Here is a 24,608-nt window from a genome sequence, read left to right as displayed (position 1 = left end):
GAGTTAGTTGTTCATCATAAATCCATCTTCGGGCAATCAATTTCCACCCTCCGAAGTACAGAAGTCTGAGGAACAATTTAGTATGAACATTTACCACCTCTTGATCAAAAACTCCCAGGAGGCACCGTAAGGGGGATCATATATTCGGGAGGGCAAAATGCTCAGATATGAACTCGGTCACCTTGGACCACAGAGGCCTTATCCTAAGGCAATTCCATACCATGTGTATAAACGTTCCTTCTGCTCCCTTACACTTATGGCACTCTGCGGAATCTCTCCTCTGCATTCTGAATAGTCTGGTTGGTGTATAATATACCTGATGTAGATATTGACGCTGTATCATTCTATCTGTGGAGGAGATAACCAACACAAGGTATGTATTCAACACCTCCTGACACAGTTCCTCAGTCAATTCTGGTATAACCGCTATCCAGCGGGATCTAGTACTGGCAGTCGGATCAGGGCCTCCCGGTCCCATATTTCTGTAGTATCTAGATATGCGGTTAGTTGGTTCAGGGTCAATCAGGACCCTTTCTAAAGCAGAGTTTTGTACCCGAACTTCCCCTCTCCCAAACTAGGCCATAGCTGCATGGCGCAGCTGAGCATATCTGAATTGCCATGTTCTAGGTATGCTGAACTGCTCCCGCAGTTGTACAAAGGAGGACAACCTGCCATCTTGGTATATATGGTATAGATATTTAACTCCATATTTGCCCATCTATACCCATCTTCTAGTTTACAAAACTGATTTAGGGATTTATTGCACCACAAAGGGCAATTAGGTGACATCCATAAAGGATCATCCCCCATTCTCTGTGCACATTGGTGAAACGCCTTACCAGGGAGCGCCATTACGGACCCCAACCTTCTGTCCCGGGCCCTTTCCTGAACAACATATTCAATAGGGTTTCCTGTGATGTAGCCACTGCCGCTTCCAGTAAAGTAGTGGCGTTAGGAACCTGGGGGAAGCATCGCCAATGCAAAAATGTCAATTGAGACGTAAATAAATAGGATCTTAGATCTGGCATAGCTAAATCCCCCATTGTTACAGGTAGCTTCAGCAATGCCAGAGACGTCCTGGGGGCCCTGGATCCCCACAAAAATTCCACCACAATAGAGTCTATATTCCTGAACACTTTCACCGAGACATACACAGGCGAGTTCGAGAGAACGTACAGCAATTTAGGAAGAAAGATCATAAATTTATGCGACCCATCACTGGCGTATTTCGCCATCTCTGTACTCTATCCTGAAGCGCCCCTACCTCCGGTCTCAGATTGAGGTCCAGGAACCCAGAGGTAGCGAGTTGAACCACCACCCCCAGGTATTTAAATGATTGAGATAACTGAATAGGGCAATATCGGAACCGCCACTGCATCATCAATGGGAAAAAGGGATAATTTAGACCAATTGATACGAAACCCCAGAATAATCTCGGACTCCTGTATCATTCAAAGGCCGTGGATAACGTTACACCAGGATCCTGCAGATATAGGAGCATGTCATCGGCATAGAGAGAGACCCGTTCCTCTAGCCCTCCCGCCCTAAGTCCAGCCATGTGAACGCTGTCTCTGTTTAGCTGCCAGGGGCTCTATGGCCAGGGCGAACAAGAGGAGACGGCGGGCATCCCTGTCTGGTCCCCTGGAGAACAGGGAAGAGTTCAGATATAATTCCATTTACTCTTACTCTAATGGTTCTGTGTATAACAATTTCACCCATGATAGAAAGACAGGCCCAAATCCTGGTGTCTCCAGAAGACCAAACAGGTAATCCCACTCAACCGAATCAAAGGCCTTCTTGGTGTCCAAGGTGGCCACTACTCTCGTCCCAGAATTATCATGCAAGTTAACAAAAAGTCTCCTAATATTCATCTGCGCACACCTCCCCTTTATAAAACCGGTCTAATCTGGATTAACTAGTTTCAGAATTACCGTTTGTAACCTCCCTGCTATAATTTTTGAATGTTGGTGTCGACGTTTATTAATGAGAGAGGCCGATAGGATTCACATTCTTTAGGATCCTTTCCCCCTTTATGTATCAAGACCACTAGGGCCTCTCTCATACAGGGAGGTAGTCTGCCCTCTATTCTGGCAGCTGTGAACAGCCCTCCACCTCCTCCACAGTAATGTCTGCTTCCAGGGTATTACTGTCCTCGCTCCTCAGCAGAGGTAAGTCAATAGCATCCAAATAATTTGCCAGAATATTTCCCCCCGGAGGGGTGCATGACTTATAAAGTTCTTTATAGAAGTGGGTAAAGGCTTGTAAGGATGTCCATGGAGTCGCTCACCTCGCCCATGCCTTGGTCATATACACTCATAATGTAAGTGGGTACATAGTCTGGTTTTGCCAAGTACGCTAATAGTCTGCTATTTTTGTCGCCAAACTCAAAAATGCGTCTACGTTGTGCAAGTCTGAGCTTGGTAGTCTGGTCTGTCAATATCTCTCTATATGCTCGAGTCTTGTCCCGCAGGGTCCGCAGGCCTTCCGCCGTTGGTCGCCTAACGTATTCTGCTTCCGCTAGAGTGACTTCCTGTTCCCTGTCCTGTATTGAAGAAGCTAACTGCTTTTTAAACCCACTCGCCTCTGCTATAAATTCCCCGCTTAAAGTAGCTTTAAATGCCTTCTGCTGGAGGAGGTCAAATCCAGTGCCCTGGTTTTCCTTCCAGAACAGCTGAATAGCCTCAGTGCATTTAATCTTTACATATTCTTCCTGCAGCCAGCTAGCTCCATCCGCCAATGATGGATCCCCTTTCTCGGCCCCAATATGATATCCAACAACATAGAGTGATTCGAGTGTACACTGGGTAAATATAGCACCTCCTCTACCATTGGCAGACCCTCAGTTTCGGCTAGAATAGTGTCTATTCTGGATAGTGTCTTATGCATTTCCGAGTAGTAGTATGTGTGTGTGTGAGTGTATGTATTTGTGTGTGCACTCTGTTCCAAATTATTATGCCAGTGATATTTTTCTCATTTACCTAAATTATGTAAACAGTCAGCATAATTCTCATGTTATCAACTATTCAAATTTTATTGAACAAACCTAATAACAGGTTTTTTTTTTCAAAATTAAACTTACAATGCACTGTTCAAAATTATTATGCACAGTAAGTTTCAAAACACTTTATAGGTTGTAAAGAAGTGAAAATTGTCATTTGTTGTGTTTGCAGCATATTTGCTGAAATCAAAAGCTATTTCAATCAAACTTTGAACAACTTTTTAACTTTTTAAACATTTTAACAGGTCACGTTACATTTTAACATAGAACCCCTTATTTGATAGCAGCTTCACAAGTCTTGCATCCATTGAACTTGTGAGTTTTTGGACAGTTTCTGCTTGAATTTGTTTGCAAGATGTTAGAATAGCCTCCCAGAGCTGCTGTTTGGATGTAAACTGCCTCCCACCCTCTTTTTCTTGAGGATGCCCCAAAGGTTCTCAATAGGATTGAGGTCAGGGGAGAATGGAGGCCACACCATGACTTTCTCTCCTTTTATCCCCATAGCAGCCATTGATGCAGAGGTATTCTTTGCAGCATGATATGGTGCATTGTCATGCATGAAGATGATATTACGGAAAGCATAGTTCTTCCTTCTGTACCAGGGAAGGAAGTGGTCCGTCAGGAACTCCACATACAGTCAGGTCCATAAATATTGGAACATCGACACAATTCTAATCTTTTTGGCTCTATCACCACAATGGATTTGAAATGAAACGAACAGGATGTGCTTTAACTGCAGACTTTCAGCTTTAATTTGAGGGTATTTACAACCAAATCAGGTGAACGGTGTAGGAATTACAACAGTTTGTATATGTGCTTCCCACTTTTTAAGGGACCAAAAGTAATGGGACAGGTTAACAATCATCCATCAAACTTTCACTTTTTAATACTTGGCTTGACCATTGCATAACATTGCACTTCTTTCCCTTAAAGTCTTTGGTTGCTTTCGCAGTATGCTTTGGGTCATTGTCCATCTGCACTGTGAAGCGCCGTCCAATGAGTTCTGGAGCATTTTGCTGAATATGAGCAGATATTGCCCGAAAAACTTCAGAATTCATCCTGCTGCTTTTGTCAGCAGTCACATCATCAATAATTACAGGAGAACCAGTTCCATTGGCAGCCATACATGCCCACACCATGACACTACCATCACCATGCTTCACTGTTGAGGTGGTATGCTTTGGATCATGAGCATTTCTTTTCCTTCTCCATACTCTTCTCTTCCCATCACTCTGGTACAAGTTGATCTTGGTCTCATCTGGCCATAGGATGTTCCAGAACTGTGAAGGCTTTTTTAGATCTTTGGCAAACTCTAATCTGGCCTACCTGTTTTTGAGGCTCACCAATGGTTTACATCTTGTGGTGAACCCTCTGTATTCACTCTGGTGAAGTCTTCTCTTGATTGTTGACTTTGACACACACCTACCTCCTGGAGAGTGCTCTTGATCTGGCCAACTGTTGCGAAGGGTGTTTTCTTCACCAGGGAAAGAATTCTTCGGTCATCCACCACAGTTTTTCTGTGGTCTTCCGGGTCTTTTGGTGTTGCTGAGCTCACCAGTGCGTTCTTTGTTTTTAAGGATGTTCCAAACAGTTGATTTGGCCACACCTAATGTTTTTGCTATGTCTCTGATGGGTTTGTTTTGTTTTTTCAGCCTAATGATGGCTTGCTTCACTGATGGTGACAGCTCTTTGGATCTCATATTGAGAGTTGACAGCAACAGATTCCAAATGCAAATAGCACACTTGAAATGAACTCGGGACCTTTTATCTGCTCCTTGTAAATGGCATAATGAGGGAATAACACACACCTGGCCATGCAACAGCTGAGCAGCCAATTGTCCCATTACTTTTGGTCCCTTAAATGTGAGGCACATATACAAACTGTTCTTCCTACACCGTTCACCTGATTTGGATGTAAATACCCTTAAATTAAAGCTGAAAGTCTGCAGTTAAAGCACATCTTGTTTGTTTCATTTCAAATCCATTGTAGTGGTGTATAGAGACAAAAAGATTAGGATTGTGTTTGTCCCAATATTTATGGACCTGACTGTACTTTGCAGAGGTCATCTTTACACCTTCTGGGACCCTAAAGGGGCCGACCAGCTCTCTTCCCATGATTCTAGCCAAAAACATGACTCCACCACCACCTTGCTGACATTGGAGCCTTGTTGGAACAGGGTGGCCGTCCACCAACCATCCACTACTCCATCCAACTGGACCATCCAGGGTTGCACGGCACTCATCAGTGAACAGGACTGTTTGAAAATTTAGTCTTCATGTATTTTTCTGCCCAATGCAGCCATTTCTGCTTGTGAGCATTGGTTAGTGTTGGCTGAATGGAAGGTTTATGCACAGTTGCAAGACTCTACACCTTGATGTCCGTGGGACTCCAGAGGCACCAGCAGCTTCAAATATCTGTTTGCTGCTATGTAATGGTGTTTTAGCAGCTGCTTTCTTGATCCGATGCATGGATCTGGCAAAAATCTTCCTCAATGTGCCTTTATCTGCACGAAACCAGTCTGTGCTCTTAATCAACCACAAATCTCTTAATAGTGTGATGATCAAGCTTAAGTTTTCGTGAAATATCTAATGTTTTCATACCTTGTCCAAGGCATTGAACTATTTCACTCTTTTCGACAGCGGAGAGATCCTTTTTCTTCCCCATAGTGCTTGAAAATGGTGCTCTGGTTAATAATTTGGATCAACCTCCTTTAATTGAGCTCACCTGGCAATCTAATAATATTCAAAACCCTCTGGCCGAGATGGATGTGAACAACATAAACTTGCCATAAGACTTACAACATGAAATGGACCTGAAGTGTGCCCTGGTCTGCTGATCGGTATACCAAATAAGGAGGCATACCCAAGATAAGTAATAGATGTTTGTGGAGAGGAATTAATTTGAAAAATGCCCTGAAAAAGGGATGGAAGGATGGATATCGCGCACAGGAACCGACACAGACCACAGATGAGTGGGCTGCTTAAATACCCGCCTGGCTCCTCCCGTTTGTATGACCAGGCTGGGGAGAAGGCCAAACGGGGAACGAGAAAGGATAGTCGACATATCTCTGAAGATGGTATTCATGATGGGCAAGCGCTTGGCGTTGGTTATGGGCTGTTATTTCTGAATGCCGCGCAGGATTGCTCGGATTGCATGGGTTGCGAACAAGGATGGCTTTGTGGGATCTTTGTAAAGCTAGGAAGTGTTGGATGCCGGCTACGTATGGTCGGATGGTGTGTGATAGGGCCAAGTGATTGTGGCCACATGAGATGACAGCTAGTATGTGCTTAGTGTCTGTTGACGTTGCCGCGGAGCAGGATGCCAGGAATTTGCAGAATGCGTTCCAAGCTGTGTGGTAGGCCTTGAGTGTGTTGGGGGATAAGGATTGATGAGCTGGGTCACGCTGTGAAGGTTCCGTTTTAATCCAATTTCGGCTGGGATAAGATGTTGGGTCGGCTCCGGGTGTCTTCTGGAAAATGAAATGAAGTTAAAACAGGACAGTGCGTCTGCTGCGAGGTTGCACTTGCCCGGAATGAATGTGCAGTGGACATTAAACTGATGCTGTAGGGATAGTTGTACCATCCTGAGTAGGAAGGACGTAATAGGGAGCGACTTGGACCCGCCTTTATTAATGATATCGGCCGTGGCCTGGTTGTCGGTGGCGAAGGCCACTGTTTGACCGGTCCAGATATGACCCCAGACCTGAGCGGCTGCCACGGTCGGGTATAGTTCGTACAATGAGGAAGATTGGATAAACTTGGGGATTAGCAGTATCTCTGGAGTCCATGGTCCTGCAAACCAATGGTGGGCAAAAATTGCAGCAAAGCCTGTGGAGGCTGCGGCATCTGTAACTACCTTCGTTGATAGAGGTGATACTGATGGTATGAACATGGACATTCTATTCCAACTAGTAAGGAACTCCTCCCACATAGACAAATCTGCTACTGCCGCAGTGTGTAAGCTAAGGATTTGGTCAGGGTCCTGTGTCTGAGAGAGGAAGACCAGGAGGGCGTGAAACGAAAGGTCGTCCCTGGGAAATGATTCTCATTGCAAAGTTGAGCATCCCTAAGAGGTATTGAAGCTGTTTCTTAGTACACCCCTGTGCACGGGTAAAGTCTTTTAAAGGACTGACCAGATGTGGGTCAGTTTGTTGAGGGGAAGGCTGGCCTGCATGGAGTGACTGTCCAGGTTGACTCAAAGGAAGGTGATGGAGTGTGCTGGGCCTTCCACTTTGTGTTTTACAATGGGTACATTGAGATTCCCAAACACCACTCTTAACCTATTGAGATCTCCTGGGAGCACACTGGGCTGTTCAATTAGCAAGAACTCACCCAGGTAATGGATGACCCTCTGGCACTGGGCTTGGTGCGACGGTATCCAGGTGAAGGACTGTGCAAAGGTGTTGAAGAGCCAGGGGCTACTAGCCAGTTTGGTAGTGAAGTAGTAGGACTCTTTCCATTTAATGCTGTTCCAGCACCAGAGGGACGGTTGGATGGGTAGAAGCTTAAAAGCGTCCAATATGTTTGCTTTAGAGAGCCAGGTGCCTGTGCCTACTTTGATAATGGCCTGAATTGCCAGGTCTACCGAAGCATATTTCGGGGAGAATTCCTCTGAAGGAATTGGGGAATTTAACTAGGGATGTGGAAAGAATGAGGCGCAGACAGAGGTCGTACACCAAGCAAATTTTATTCGAAAACTTGTCCTTGACAAGCCCAATAGGGCTAACTCTCCAGATGTTGAAAGGGGGCTGAGTGAAGGCACCGATGATGAAGCCTTGGTCAAATTCTGCCTGTAATAGCTGATCTATGGCCTGTTCGTCGGTGGCCCCTGAGCGGAGGTTCCTGCATTCATGAGTCATGTGGGGCAGTGTGATGAGGCCGGTATGGAATCCTGCTGAAAATCCTTGGATAAGGACGGTGGCTAGTGAGGGAGTTGGGGTGTGAGGTGAGGTAAAGCCCCAGCCATAGGAAGTCTACTCGGCCTAGTCAATAAGATTTCTCTTCTGCCAGGTCGTGGACCGAAATGAGGAAGGGGAAGCAAGGTTGACATCCTTGCCGTCCAAAATGTCCTTCCTGATGCTGGCTTGGACCTGGTGGGCTGGGAAGATAGTGAAACTCTTCCCTTTCATACCTGCAGGAGGGGGTGTCAGAACCCGGATTGCGACCGAGTCAGGGATGGCAACGGCCGGGTGCTGCTTTGGCTTGGACGTTAGTGACTGGTGGACAGTGATGACCCCATGATGTGAAGCTGAGAGATGGCCGAAGATATGGATTGAAGAGACACCTGCTGGATGCTGGACCCATCTGTCGCTGACGGAGGGAAGAGGAGCCTGAAGAGCTCGGCCTTTCTAGCCGTATCGGGGAAGGGCACACCCCTGCGCCTTAGTTCCGCTGTACCTTTGAAATGTGTTTATGCGACTGCAAGGGGAACCTTATTGTGAGATGAATGTTTACCTAATGAATCGAGACCATGAGTGGACTTCGAAGGAAAGCGTTTTTTGGGAGCAGTTGGTCTGGAGCTATGTGGGCCGTAGGGCGAGTGGAACCGAGGGGTTTCCGTTAATGACGTGGCTAATTAGTGATCTGATTTTTTTTGGTGGACCGTTGAGGCAACTGCACAAATGACTTGACACGAAGCGACTGCCTAACCTGAGGAGAATATGACAGACATCATGCAAAGTAATACCTGTAAAAGACTGAAGTGATGGGTACAGGAAATAATGGCTAACACGAGTCGAGGTAGGTTAGAGGGTTGCGGATGCTCCTGAACTGGAATCGTGGTGAAGGGTATGTGAAATGAACAAATGAAATTTTGCCATGACAGTGGAACGAATCAGTGCGTTGCGAATGCGACTGGATTCGACTCGGAGTGACTGGTACGTGAAATAAAACGAGTGAAATGATTTTGCCATGACAGAGGCACGAATCGGTGTGCCGCGATTGTGACTGACACCGAACCGGACTGTGGAGCATGGTATGAAATGAGATGAACTGACTTGAACGAGCCGGTACCAATCGGTGCATTGCAGAAGTGACTGGATTCGAATCGGAATCAAGATGACATAACTAAGTGGGACAAACTGGTGAGTCACTGATGCGACTAGCTCCGAACCGATGGGAAATGTAATTGCCAAACTGAAGTGACAGATGGTGTGTTTTTTAAGAGAAAACAGACCTACTGCGACGTGAAACGGGAACGTACGAATGAAACCAAAAGAACGGCTCGGTGTTTGTACTCGCGAGACATACGTTCGTGGTTTGCACGAGGCTGAAACTAAGGCTACGTGCGGAGACTTGACGAGTGACTCGTACGTTTCGTAGCAGGGTTTGGGTGACATGGGATATCTAGCAAATGACGATGCGTGCAATGAAGAAATGACATACGAATCCTACCTGCGACAGTTGTTGAGCAAGACACGATGTACGGAAACCACGAGCGGAGAACCGAAAGCCTCCGGAAGTTTTGGACACGCAACTCACGAATGGCAAACGAGTTGGAGCCTAGTGGCGCAACTTATCTCGCACAGGAACCTATATCTGTCTGTCTGTCTGTCTGTCTGTCTGTCTGTCTGTCTGTCTGTCTGTCTGTCTGTCTGTCTATCTATCTATCTATCTATCTATCTATCTATATATTATTATATTGAGCTGGTGTCTTTATTCATTCTTACTAACTATGGAACTAAGAACGCTAGCTACTTACTGGAACTGCTTGAAATCTGGAGTAGTGGGGCTTTCCCATTTACAAGTCAGCCAGCTTGTTAGGGTGTTTGAGTGCTAGACTTCTGTTTTTTCTTAGTTTTAGTTTTTTTTTTTCCTTTCTTCTAAAAGGTCTCCTAGTTACTGGCTTTAATGCACTCCTTTTTAAATTCTGAAGACTTAAGGTTTTTGCCTTAATGCAGTCTATGCATTTGGGTAAAAAACTTGGCTGCAGCTCCCCCCTCAACCCCCCCCCCCCCCACAATCCTTAACTGAGCCCAATCTCGATCCAGCGATGTGCATGAGAACAGCGGCTCTCCTGGGTTTTTCTCTTCTCATTGGCACACACAGCAGTTGAGCCATTGGCTTCTGCTGCTGTTAATCACAAAAGGCTTGCGGGCACTCAGCAGGGGGAAAGAGCCAGGACCACCAGTAGAAGGAACTGTTCAGCCCAGAAAAGAGGGGTGCGGCCCAAACATTAAGCAAAAAATTATTATTAAAACAGGAAAAACGTACTTTGCCCCTCCTCATCTTGAGCGCATAAGCCTTTCTGGGAATAAACCAGGTGTTGGCCGTATCTTTAGATCATTTCATTCAGCTTTATTTCCTAATTGGGTGTCCCACTGGGACCTCCTAGTTTTGACCTTGTCTTTTTATATACTTTTTTTTTTTTCTCTTTAACCGCTATAACTTTCTTTTCTTTAATTCAATCAGAATGTCTTTCTCAATACTGTTTGTGTATAATATATCAGGTAACTATTATCTTGCACCAAAAATGATGTGTTTTTTTTTTTTTTTTGACTATTTATTTTTGTCTGAAGTAAAAAGAAAAAAAAAGTGTAAAATACACCTAGTAGGTGTTACAAGGGTGGGTAGAGGGGCAGGAATTTTAAGCTTTGTGATTGCTTTTGTGTGCTTTTTTTTAATTAATTAAACTGAAATCTTAATGTCACAAAGACAGGTTAACATATATACTGTAGATTTTTTTTAAACACAGTAGAGCATCCTTTAATATTCTTAAAAAAAATTGAAAAAAAACGCCCCCTGAACATTCCTATGAGGCGGTCTAATTTTCAACCCCCTGATGCCTAATTCAGATTTTTTTTTTTTTTTTTTTTTTTTTTTAGGGTCATGCTGTGGGTCTTGTAAAGAATCTTGCTTTAATGGCTTATATATCTGTTGGCTCCCAGCCTTCACCAATATTGGAGTTCTTGGAAGAATGGAGTATGGAAAACCTTGAAGAAATCTCTCCTGCTGCCATTGCAGAGTGAGTGTAAATGCGTATTTAATACATTTTTTCATCCTGAAAGCAAAGAGTGTTTGTTTTTTTTTTTTTTCTTTTTTAATTTTTTTTTTTTTTTTTTTTCATCCAAAAAGCATTTTATTAAAGATATAACACCTTGCATTGCCAAACATAAAGCAATACAAAGCTCAATGTAAATATACTTGACAGTGGAGTCAATAACAGATTCAGATAAACCACATCAATGTAATAACATCTTCATAAAATCCAGTCACATACCAAAACTGTCACCATGAAAGTGCACTGCCCTTATCTTCATGGAAAATTAAAACTTCATCTGGCCTTGAGCCCAAGCAATCTGTCCATCGTCAGATCTACCGGAGCATGCCCCAGGACATCCAACAAATGAGCCTACAGTCTCATATTTAAGTGTGCATCCCTTATGTTGGTGTGTATATATAGTTCTCCATTTTCAACATATTACCTGCATTCTTAACCCATTCCCCCACCATAGGAGGGTCCTTGGACTTCCAGTGTACCATAATCCATTTTCGTGCCTGGAATAAGATTCTAATTATGGCCTCTGGTGTAAGTTTCCCAGCCATATTACTCCAGTATACCAAGTAAGCAAGCTTTCGTGTCTAGGGGTATAGACACTTAGAATACGGAGTTAACTTTATGTCCACCCCTGCCCAGTAAAAATGTAGTTTTGGACACCTCCACAAAAAATGAATTGGGTCACCATGGACACGTTTACACCTTGAGCACATACGCTGCAGACCCCATCATATGTAATCTTTAGGGAGCATAGTATACCCTTAATAATATGTACAGAGTCAGCCTTTGCGCCACATTTAGTGAGCACGTCACCACCGACTGAAAGGCCTCATCCCATTGCTCACCCCCTAGTTGACCAACATCTCCTTCCCAGCGCTCCATCACTCTTAAGGGATGCTATTTCAGATAGGACTGTAAGAGCATAGCATTAGAAGACTCGGCATCCCTGATGAGACTGAAAATCTGAGTCGGGACAGATGCCATTGGGAATATTTACTTTGTGCTTAAACAGCGTGATGCAGCTGCAAATAAAAGTTCATTGAAGATGCTAAGTTATATTTTGCCTGAAGAGCTGCGAATGTCAGAAGTTCCCGGATGTGTCACTCCATATTTCTTTATTGTACATCATAGGACACAGAACCTCAAGTAATTACTTGGTGGGTTATGGGCCGACCTTCAGGTGTTGCCACTGGTATAACCAATACAGGAAGTTGACTCCCCTATATAACCCCTCCTCCTTCCAGGAGTCCAGCATCAATAAAGATGCATAATTGCTTAAGCATCCAACAAATAAGGAGTCGGCATTTTTTTGGTTAAAATCCTCCTACCAATGGCGCTATGTTTTGCCATAGATGCCATAAAAGACCCTATCCACCAGGCGTCTCGCCTTGCGCTTGTGCTAAAACACATGCTTAGGACCCTGTGGTTAAAAGGGTTGGTCAGCCGAAGCATCTTGCAAAAAAGGGTGTCTGACTAGTTTCCCCTTTTCATTGGGGAAGGTTTGGTGAAATACATCCAAATGATTTCTAGCAGTAAAGCTCTTTTGTCCAGTAGAAGGTATAAATGAGATCCTGAAGATCCGCTCCTTTCTATGGAGTCGATCAAGTCAGTAGTTTCTATCCTGCAAGGAGGAAAACTTCTGGCGCCTATCGGCAACAGGGATGCATGTCCATATATTTCCCGCTCACCAAAGGTTTCTGCGGTTTGACGTAGAACAGCAGCAATTCAGTTTATAGCCTTGCTCTTCGGGCTAGCTACAGCACCTCGAGTGTTCACAAAGGTGCTAGCCCCACCTGTAGCCAGGTCAAGGGCACAGTGCTTAAACAGTCTTGGCATACCTAGACGATCTATTGCTAATAGACCAATCGCTGTTCGGAGTAAGGTGTACACATTACAACCAGTTACCTGGAAATGTCTGGGTTGCATTCTCAACCTAGTAAAGTCTCCATTAAAATCGCTAAAAAAGGGCTGCAGTATTTGGGTCTGATCATAGATACAGCCCAGAAAAAGGGTCTTCTTGCCGAAAAAAAAAAAAAACACCACTCTATAAAACAGTTGGTGCAGATGGTCAGGTCAAAAGGAGGTCCCTCCATTCACCTTTGCAGAGGTTGTTAGAAAGAATGGTGGCTTCATTCGAAGCAGTTCCCTTTGCCCAGTTCCATTTGAGACTGTTGCAAAACAGTATTCTATTTTCTTGGAACAAAACGATCTAAGCTTTGGACTTGCCAATGCGGCTGTCCCCAAGGGTGTGCCAAAGCCTCAATTGGTGGTTACTAAAGAATGTCCTAAAGGGTAAATACTTCAAACCACTTTTCTGGAAAGTGGTAATGACAGAGAAGACAACTGTCCAAGGACAGTGTTCAAGAACCGAAAGAGCCTTGCCCATCAACATCCTAGAGATTTGGGCAGTGCGTCTGGCTCTAAAAGCCTGGTCTTCCAGGTTAAGGGATTGTCCCGACAGGATCCAGTCCGCCAATGCCACGGCTGTGGCCTATATCAATCACCAAAAGGGGCACCAAGAATCTCTCAGTGCAGAGAGAAGTGAACTAGATTGTAACTTGGGCAGAAAGAAATATTCCGTGCCCATCGGCAGTCTTCATTCTGGGAATAGAGAATTGGCACGCGCACTACATGTGCCGCCAGCAGATTATTCCCAGGAGAATGGTCTATTCACCCCGACATGTTTCGGGCTGTTTGTCAAGGATGGGGGACTCCGGATGTAGATCTTCTAGCATCCAGTGCAATATAAAGTTAGTCAACTTTGTGTCCACAACAAAGGATCCATTCGCATGCAGAACAGATGCGTTGATGATACTGTGGGATCAGCTTTTACTGATCTATGCATTTCCCCCTATTCAGTTGCTGCCTCGACTTCTTTGCAGGATCAAGCTGGAAAGAAAACCGGTAATTCTGGCAGCACCAGCATGGCCCAGAAGGTCATGGTATGCAGAGGTTGAAAAGATGGCAGTGGAGGATCTGTGGTCCCTTCCACTAAGGCCAGACCTGCTCTCACAGGGGCCGATATTCCATCCTACTTTACGAATGCTAAATTTAACGGCCTGGCTATTGAGACCCACATTCTGAAAAGACTTGGGCTTTCCAGGGCAGTTTTTTTTACTTTAATGCTAGGAAGCTAGCTTCTAGAGCTATATATTATAGAGTCTGGAAAGCTTATGTTTCCTGGTGTGAATCCAAGGGTTGGCACTCTCGGAGATATATTAGAGGCAGAATTCTTGCCTTTCTACAAGTAGGCGTAGAGATGGAGTTGGCCCTGAGTACTATTAGAGCCAAGTCTCAGCCTTATCAATTTTATTTCAAAGATCACTTGCTACGCATTCTTTAGTCCGGGGTTTCATGCAAGGAGTGATGCGGATTAATCCACCAGTTAATTCACCCTTAAGCCCTTGGGACTTGAATTTAGTTTTGTCAGTGTTACAAAGACCGCCATTCGAACCATTACAGCATGTTCCCTTAGTCCTTCTGACTAGGAAGCTGATATTTTTGGTTGCTATATCCTCAGCAAGGAGGGTTTCAGAATTGGCTGCTCTTTCCTATAAAGAGCCATATTTGATTATTCATGAGGACAGAGTGGTGTTACGCCCTCGTCCAGGCTTTTTGCCAAAAGTGGTTTCAGGCTTTCATCTGAATGAAGATATTGTCCTGCCATTGTTTTTTCCAAAACCATGTTCCAAGGAAGAAAAGTCACTACATTGTCTTGATGTGGTGAGAGCAGTGAAGATCTATTTAAAGAAAACTGCTCAGATTCGTAAGACTGATGACTTATTTATTCTGCCAGAGGGTCCTAAAAAAGGACAGGCAGCGTCAAAATCCACTGTGGCTAAGTTGATTCGGCAAGTTATATTTCGAACTTATGATTTAAAGGGAAAGATTCCCCCTTTTCAAGTTAAGGCGCACTCTACCAGAGCATTTGGTGTTTCTTGGGCAGTGCGTCACCAGGCCTCCATGTCTCAGATCTGCAAGGCCGCAACTTGGTCATCAGTGCATACATTTACAAAATGTTATCAAGTAGATGTAAAATGGAATGAGGATATCTCCTTCGGGCGCAGTGTGCTGCAAGCAGCAGTATAATTCCTCAAGGTCTGGGGGTGCCCTAGGGGTTGTGTCTCCCTCCCCTCAAGTAGCATTGCTATGGGACATCCCACCAAGTAATTACTTGAGGCCCTGTGTCCTGTGATGTACGATAAAGAAAATGGGATTTTTAAAACTGCTTACCTGTAAAATCCTTTTTCTTGGAGTACATCATAGGACACAGAGCTCCTGCCCCTCTGTTTTATGGGGTGAGAGTATATTGCTTGGCTACAAAAACTGAGGACTTCTGGAAGGAGGAGGGGTTATATAGGGGAGTCAACTTCCTGTATTGGTTATACCAGTGTCAACACCTGAAGGTAGGCCCATAACCCATCAAGTAATTACTTGAGGCTCTGTGTCCTATGATGTACTCCAAGAAAAGGATTTTACAGGTAAGCTGTTTTAAAAATCCTATTTTTTTCCACCTACTGTAGCACCTGACTGTATTTTGCCTATGAAAGCAAAGATTATATGTCAATTTTTATATTCTATTATGGAGTGCTTTAGGAAATTGGTGAATGTGCAGTGCAGTTAATAGGCCTGGAAAAAACTCTTGTATTTGAAGACCTGTACAAAATAGGTGTCTTGTCTAGTTACCGCAAGGCGAGTGAAAATAAAAAATATGACTTACAAAAGACGTGAATAATACAAAATGTAGAAAGTGTATCTTCTCAGTGGCTCAACTACTTGGGGGGGAGAATAAAAGCCTGTAATTGAAAGGATACTTGCACACTCAGAGTAATTTATTGGCCCATGTAGCCCTGCAAGAAGGGGAAACTAAGCCACCTGTTTTACAGGCATCATTTGTTTTTAAGCTGTGGAGTATCTAGAAGCAGAGCTTGTGTGTGTAAGTCATTACGACTGTGTTGAAGGTAGCCCTCCAGTGGCAAAAAAGGCTTTAGGGACATCGCCCTATATAACCACTCCCAGCTAGCCTCAGTTTTGTAGCAAGCAGTAGAGAAATCAGAAGGGTTCCTGGTACTGGTAAGTAAAAAATCCTGTTTCTGTAAATGTACAGTTCAGGACACAGGCAAATAAATATACCAACGGTTATAGAACTGTACTGTCAGGTGATTGAACACTGCCGAGTGTTACCCGAAAGTTTTATATTTTGAGATTTAATCTATCTCCGATATGATTTGGGTTAATAAGAAGAGTTGTTTGACCATGAATGAAAGCTTTAACCCAACAACAGAAATGTATTGGTGAATAGCATGAAGGTCTAAACTTAACACACAGCAATCTATTGTACAGAAAAAGGGGAAACAAATCATGGAATAAATGAAGGAATTATACCCACAAAGCAATTCTGACAGCACATAAGACAATCATGTATACATATAAGTGCTAGTAGTTGTCCTGATATTTACCAGTGGTGTAGCATGGGGGCCCCTGTAGTGGTTGGATCGTCTCTTCCCTCTCTCTCTCAAGACTTAACCTGATATAGATATATTTTTCATAGACTTGCATGGGGTCATCCCGATTGCTGGAACGATCTCACCCTTCTTAATCTAAGCGTATCTCATCCAGGATTGGACAATTTCCCCATCCCCTATATTTAGCATAACTCAGCCCCTCACTAGCACCTCCTCTCTTGGGGAGAAAATTTTAATTATGCCAGGTCATAACCGTCTCTTGAATGGGGCATAGGTATCCAAAGTCATATCTTGGGCAGATTGTGCATTCCTAAACAGATGGCCATCCTCTCTGCATATCCAAAGAGAGGGTCTTTTAAAGTGGATAATGAAGGGTGTTCAAAGGGCCTGGTCTAGATAATTACTTTGGCCCCTTATAGTCTGAGATAAGGTACTTAACCACTTCAGCCCGGAAGATTTTACCCCTTCCTGACCAGAGCACTTTTTACAATTTTTGGCACTGCGTCGCTTTAACTGACAATTGCGCGGTCGTTCGACGCTGTACACAAACAAAATAGAGCTTTCTTTTGCTGGTTTTTGATCACCTCTGCGTTTTTATTTTTTTTTTGCACTATAAACAAAAAAAGAGCAACACTTTTTTGAAAAAAACAAAACCTTTTTTTTACTTTTTTCTATATCCCCCAATTTTTTTTTTTTTTTTTTTTTTTGAAAAAACAAATTTCTTTATCAGTTTAGGCCAATATATATTCTACACATTTTTGGTTAAAAAAAAAAATCGCAAAATGCGTATATTGATTGGTTTGCGCAAAAGTTAGTGTCTACAAACTATGGGAAAGATTCATGGCATTTTTATTATTATTATTTTTTTTTTTACTAGTAATGGCGGGGATCTGCGACGTTTAGCGGTATTATGAAGGACAGATCGGAGACTTTGACACTTTTTTACGACCATTTCCTTTTATACAGCGATCCGTGCTATAAAAATGCACTGATTTACTGTGTAAATGTCACTGGCAGGGAAGGGGTTAACACTAGGGGGCAATCAAGGGGTTAATTGTGTGTTCCCTCAGTGTGTTCTAACTGTATGGGGATAGGATTGGCTAGGAGAGGAGACATTAGCGGTTTTCCTACTTAGTAGGAACAAACGATATGGCTCCTCTTCCCTGACAGCACAGAGATTTGTATGTTTACACACATAAATCCCCGCGCTGGCGCTCGTGCACGCAGTAGCGCTTTGCCGGCAGCGATCGTGCCTGCCGGCCACACGCACCGGGTCCCCCGCCGTGCAGCGCGCCCTCTGGTGGCTGCTAAAGGGAAGAACGTACCCGTATGGGATTTCGCCCAGGGGAGCCATTGTGCCTCAGTATATCTGCGTGAGCCGGTTGGTTAATTTAGATGTTGTCTCTTCTCGCATATATGTTTATGACTGGTAAATAAAAGGGCATTCTCTGTAGCAAACGTATTTTTAGTCCATCCTAACATTCCTGCACTACAAAAGAAACCTGGTAAAGCAATTATTCACATTAAAACCTAAACCCTTGTTCCCAGAGATGTGCACAATATACTTGTATAGAACCATTAAACAATATCTCATACCACTTGTTACTTATTTAAAAATATATGTACAAATATCTATTTACAGTTGCTAATGGAGATTGTACATAAATTCCTCATAAGGAACAGTGCGACTAAGCCACACAAGTGAGTAACTGTCTAATCTCCATTAGTAATCTAAGTTTCTCCCTCTGCCATCTTAGAAGTTGGCTAAGATATATCACCATGCCCATCAGAAAGAACAGTAACCCACACTGTAATATGAGGAGATCTTTTATTCTCATTTCCACCGATGTCCTGGTGACTAAGCTGAAATTCCCATTATGTAACAGTTCGTTCAACTTTTCCCCTGATTTCACTATATTACTAATTTGTATTTTACGTGTATCCTTCCTTGTAGATTGTGAAGGTTTACTGACAGGGTATCTATTGTAACATCAAAATGGGGGTATGTATGGTGTAGGATCTGGGATATCGGGGGTACTTTCTATGATTATTATCCTTTTATCCCTTGATAAAGTCACGTGACATGTGACGCAAGGCGTCGGGAGGAGCCAGTGACGTCATCTGACCTGCCTGTGTGCGAGACACACTGTCAGCGGTGAGAGGAAGGAGAACGCAGCTGTTTCTGATTGTTTCACAAGCGCTGTTATTTGCCAGCTAAATGTGAGTGAATATGCTGTGGATTTAGATGGCATTTTAGAAGTGCCTCATTGCGCAATGATATTTCTCTCTTTTTTTCTTTGTACTATATGAATATAAACACTAAATGGGAGGATTTTAAACCATTGTCTAAAAGCTTCAGAAATATAGGGCAGAGACCAACAGCCCCAATTAATTGTTGATTAAAGAAATCGGCAATAGCATTTATGATGGGTGTTTTTCTTTGAACATATATAGAACACTTGTCGTTATTTCTGAGGATTTGGATACATCAATCAGCTTGCTTTTGTATTTTCTTCTGATATTTACCTGGATGTTTTTTTTACCATATGAAGGCAGCTATGGTTTTTAATTATTTTAATTATAAATTTGGCATGTGGTTCACATAATTTGTTTTATTTCACTGCAATATTTGTATGATATAGTTTATTATATTTGAATAGGAAGTTAATTATAGCGCACTTATGCTTTTTGTTAGTACTTTCTATGATGTATTCTTCTGTTAGCACTGGTATGGGGGTTACTACAGTTTCCCTGATAGTGTATGAAGCAAAAATTTGGATAGGGCATTGGACACGACGGACCCCCATAGAGGAATGTCTAATGATTGGTAACAACACCGTACAGCCCATCCATGTTGTAGGTGACCTTTGCTCTTGGCGTTCCCCCATTTTGTCAACTTTACAGGGCAGTTGGCTTCCATCTCACTTGGACTAGCTTTTTGGTGTGGTTGGCGTGGACTATCCAGTTAGGGCTCCCTTGCTTTTTTGGCTGTGGGATCTTCGTCATTGCTCAGATCACAGACAAGTGTTGATTTCAAACACATCACAACGTCATGGGTACCTATTATCTTTGAGAGTAGAGCAGGCAGTGTGCGATGCTTTCCATCTCCCTTGAACTTGAATGAGCATTTTGGGGAGGAGCAACTTTTTCTTGTACACGCCGTTTTCGAGGGAGTGTATGGAAGCCATCCTATGACCCCCTATGTGGGTGTGATGTCACTATCCCTAAATTGCGAATTGTGGAGACTGGCAAAGGTTTGTTCCTGTCTCCAGAATGTATGTTCCTTCCACCACTAATATTGTGAGTACAATACCATTGGGTAAGATCTTTTAATATATCAGGGATTTTACCTTGGATGTCTGATTATGTTGGCGACCTTCGCTAAAACAATATTCCCATATGTAGTGCATATTATTTCTTTGCCCATATTGTTCTCCCTAGCTTTCCGATTTTTTACTGTTATGATTGTTAATTTTTTCCTGTGTCTTTTTTAAACAACTGGGCGATGTCTTTCATGTGATAAATGGTAAACCTTTCCTCCTCTGCAAGCCCCTCAACATGCTGCAGAACTGATTTCAGCACTTGCTGACACTCTCTCTGTTCAAAATTACCGATATGCCTGCGAATCGATGCCAAATCGGCTAGGTTCCAAATCCACATGCCAGATCCAAAAAGGTCTGGGATGGACCCAAGTATACTGTCCAAACCCTTTCAACTTTTTAGATCTGAAAATACCCCTCTGGGAAGGGAGACTTTGTTCTGCAAATGGATCATCAGTTCGGGTTGCATGGGAGGTAATCAAATTTACCAGAAAGAAAGAGTAAAATGGACACATTTGTCCAGACACATGAGCCGGATTCGGCCATGTTTCACTGGGGGTTGTTAAGGCAGTGCTTACAATCACTGCCAGCCCCTCTGCTAGGATAACGTGTGTTGTGTTTTTTTTTAAATTCTTCTTCTAATTACCTTTTTTTTGCCTCGCCGATCTTTCTCTGACATCTGCCGGGCGGTCACATGACCGGTGAGGTGAAATAAGGTATTTAGAAGAAGAATTTTAAAAAAACTACATGCTGTGTGGTACATTTTATCCTAGCCGAGAGGCTGGCAGTGATTGTGAGCAGTTATTTTACTACGGCTCAGAATGGTGATAGAAGGGGAGGGGAGATGCAGCTCACACACAGGAGCTGACAGGGAGAGAGGAAGAGAGGAAGGGAGAGGGGAGAGAGAGGAGTGCTGCAGATGACGGAGGCTTTTAAACTGACCACAGTAATTGGCTCAGCAGCCCTGATTACTGTGGTCAGGACACACGGGGACACAGGGACTAGCAAGATCAAACAGGTTTTGTACAGTTTAGAAAATGAAAAATTACACCAAACAAGCACTATGCAGTTTATCATGCTTTAAAGGGAAAGGATCATTCTTTTATTTATTTATTTTTTAGGGTTGCAACCACTTTAACACAGGTATGTGAAGGAACTTAAAGTGTTTAACCCAAAAAAACAAAAAAACAAAACAAAAAAAAAAACAGGTTCTGTTCCTTTAAAGCATGTTACACAGCACAGTGCTTGTGCTGTGTAATTTGGCACCCTGTAATACCTGGCTGATCCTGCATGGCTATACCCTCACCCCTGTAAACTGAGTTGGTCCGTTTACGTGATTCCGTCATCTGCAGCCTGCTCTTCTGTGTCTGTGCCTCCTCTATCCCCCCCCCTCCCCTCTCTGCGTGTCAGCGCCCACCCCCCACTCCTGCTGCTCTCATATTTCATTTAAAAAAAATCACATCTGCGCTGTAATATACAAATAAATGTCCCTGTGCCTTTGTTATTTAAAAAATATGCTTATCTGTATCTATAACAGCATGGCTCCCTGGTGCTCAACTGATGCGGCTCTCGCTCTTTTCCTCCCCGACTGACGTCAGCGGGATCACTTGGCCCCGCCCAAAGGAACTGTGAGTCGGAAAGTGAGGAGACCCCAAGAGTCAGCTGAGCGCCAGGAGCCGCGCTGATACAGATAAGCATATTTTTTACATAACAAAGGCACAGGGACATTTATTTGTATATTACAGCGCAGATGTGATGTTTTTATATAAGTGGGTTAACAACCACTTTAATGTTGTTAAACCGTATTCCGGTGATTGATGTTGCCGTTGGGCCAATAGGTGGTCCCTCTTGCAGTAGTGGCATTCCAATGATGTGCGTTCAGATAAATAGAGAATTGCAGCTGTATACTTGGCCAAGTTTGTAGGAGCAAGGGTATTGGTCTTTGGGGAGACATGCAAGGTAACTTTTTTCCTGGGACGTACTGAAGAGTGGATACTTGTATGTTGCTGGACAAGGGGACTGAAGTAACAAAGGAATATTTCCACTCTCCAGCATCACTAAACCGTGTCTCGTACCAACAAGGAACTATTATGAAAACCCATTACTCTATCCCTGTAGTGCATGACGTTCCCAGCAACGCCATTGACCCAGACTAGGTGATTATCATTGGGACTCTACCAAGACACTTGTTTCCCCACAGTCCCTGTAATTGCCAAAGGCAGTAAGACTAATTCCTCCTCTTGGCAGTAGATTGGATTCCTGTCAACACTTAAGCTGATTAGTGGTCCTGTCTCCTTTCTTGGCATGTCCGATCATATGGAGCAGGATAATAACCCATATCAACTTCATGGCTCTAAAAATGTAAGAAAGCGGCAAATATTTGTTGATTTCCTTGGCTCCATAGAGCAGTTTTCAGTTGGTTTGCATGAACCCATTGATCTTGTGTCTTTTTGCCCTCCTCTTTTCTCATTTTATATACAGAGGGACTTAATTTGTCAATGGGAAATGGCCTCCATCTTTGGCTTAGACTGTCATCCAGGGAACGTAGTTATAAGAACGTGACTCTGTCCCCTATAGTCCAATTTTCAAACATCTTTGTCAAAATACGCCTTTGTTCTTTTCACTTTTACCCATTTGTGCCGCTGCAAATACCACTTTTTTGAGTTTTAGGAGGTATTGGTCCATTGAGATTCTTTCTGTGGTAGGGATATGCATTTCTAGCCAAAAATGTTCTGGGAGTCTCACCTGCCTACCTGTTAACACTTCAAAGAGTGTCAGCCAGGTAGCATATGAGGGATTCGCTCGGTTGGCCATGGATTGTCCCAGTTTTTACCATTGATGTGGACAAATTTCTTTAGTATTGTCTTAATCTGCCGATTGGCTCTTTCATCCTGACCTGACGATTCTGGGTGATATGGAATGTGACATTTTTGCTCCACCCCTAACATCTCCTAGGCAAGCTTTTGTCACCTTTCCATTAAAATGGGACCCCTGATCTGACTATTGATGATGGGAACTCTTGTTCTACCAAAATCTTAGCAGTATTCTGTCCAGTGTTTTTGGTTGGGAAGATCCATTTGCAAGGCATTGCATGGCCCTTCTTTCAATCGTATTCTTAAAGTGGCATTGATCTTCCTCGGTGCGCGGTTAAACTCTGCACAAACAAAACAATTGTCACAATACTGTTTCACATCTGTCATCATAGAAGGTCACCATCCTATATTCTTGAGCCTTCTCTGACCCTTGTTGACCACCAGTAGGCAAGTCCTGCACAAAGTAAATTATTTCATTTCGGTCATTTTCAGGAGTTTTCATCTCCATTATGCAACCATACCTTTTGATCTTCTAATAGTGTGAGGTGTTTTATATACTTTGCCAAAGTATTCCCCTCAAATAGTTCCCGAGTGTCATTTGTCAGTTTCTGCATTATTTCTTTAATGTTGTCATCCTGCCTTTGTATGTCAGAAATATCAGAAACTTTTATGGAGGATTTTGCAAGGGCAAAAACACTGGGGCACAAGACTGGGTCAGGTGAATTAGAGGGAATTTCCGGATCTCCCCTCCTTGTGCTCCGTTTGGCCAAGCATTCCGCCACCTCATTTTGTTCCCAGTATGGAGGAGTAACTGTCTGTCTTTTTACTTTGCAAACTCATGGCTTGACTGGCACCTTTTACATTGTCGCATTGGTGCATCCCAAAAGGGATGCATGTTTATTTAAGTGGAGATCCATCTGAGGACATGTACTGGTGGGTGTGCAAAAAGGGCAGAAATTCTGTAAGTGCATTACAGACCCAAGCAGAATCTGAGTATAAGACAATTTCTTGGTCCCCTTTCATCACTTCTAAGGCATGAGCGATTGCAGCCATCTCAGAAAATTGTGCTGATTTGACTTGACATGACCAAGAGCTTGATGTTTGGGTCTTTGCTTGTGGATTGATGATATATATTCCAGATCCTGCATGTGGGAAACCCTCCACGTAAAAACATGATCCATCTGTGAAAATTTGGACTGCATTTCCAGGGATTTTACTTTGCCGACAAAGGTCTAAAGAATTATTTGGCAGATGGATTGTGGGGTGATTATTGCATTCATGTGGTACTCTGGTAAAGAATATAGTTGGTAAGAATAGAGCGGCGCTAAATCAAACACCAAACATAATCCAATAAATTAAGGCATGTATAAACATTCAAAGAATATATGAACACATCTGATGAAGAAATAAAAACGGTGAATGTAAAAAAAAGTCCAGTGAAAAAATATAATCTAATGCAAGCTATAAATGAACCTGCCTCTTAAAGGGCGCTACTGTTGTAGAGTAAGACCTCTGAGCAGACCTGTCTGTGGTGGCAGTGTGTGTTGCATACGCTTATTCTAAAGTTATAATTGGTCTTGCTAAAATTACGAGTCTTCCCTGGCTTGGTCTTTTAAAACGGGGTGGTGGTAGTTAAAGGGTTAATTGCGTAACCAGTAACAATCGCTCTCAGGCTGCTCGCACCTAGATTGTGGTCCCGCAAGCTGAAAAATCTTTGTGCTGAGAGTGGCATTGTTATGTAAGTGACAGCGTGGTGTAAGGTTGGCCGGTCCTTCGTCGCGAGGAGGGCAGGGATCTGACACCCGCGTTCGTCACATATTGGTATATTCTCTTCTCTACTCTATCGACAGCCTCTACAACAAAATCTCACTCCTATCCTGCACCAACCTAGCCACTTCTGTCTACAATGCTTCACTTCTAGCCTCACTGGACTCACTGGCCCCCTCACTACACACAGAATCAGGCCCCAACCCCTTCAACCTTGGCAAACAGATGATACCAGAAGTTTGAAAAAAA

General features: G+C 43.4%; 1 protein-coding gene across 1 annotated transcript in view; it reads left to right on the top strand.

Annotated features, from left to right (window-relative positions):
* Positions 1-24,608, top strand: part of POLR2B (RNA polymerase II subunit B) — a 575,272-nt gene that overhangs the window by 258,769 nt on the left and 291,895 nt on the right. The window contains exon 12 of the mRNA XM_073594755.1: positions 10,822-10,961. Within this exon, the coding sequence (XP_073450856.1) occupies positions 10,822-10,961 (140 nt within the window). The remainder of the gene's footprint in view (positions 1-10,821; positions 10,962-24,608) is intronic.

This window comes from Aquarana catesbeiana, linkage group LG01, assembly GCF_042186555.1.
Source record: "Aquarana catesbeiana isolate 2022-GZ linkage group LG01, ASM4218655v1, whole genome shotgun sequence".
In the NCBI taxonomy this organism is placed as follows: domain Eukaryota; kingdom Metazoa; phylum Chordata; class Amphibia; order Anura; family Ranidae; genus Aquarana; species Aquarana catesbeiana.
The sequence above is the reverse complement of the archived record's forward strand: the minus strand, read 5'-3'. Positions and strand labels throughout refer to the sequence as shown.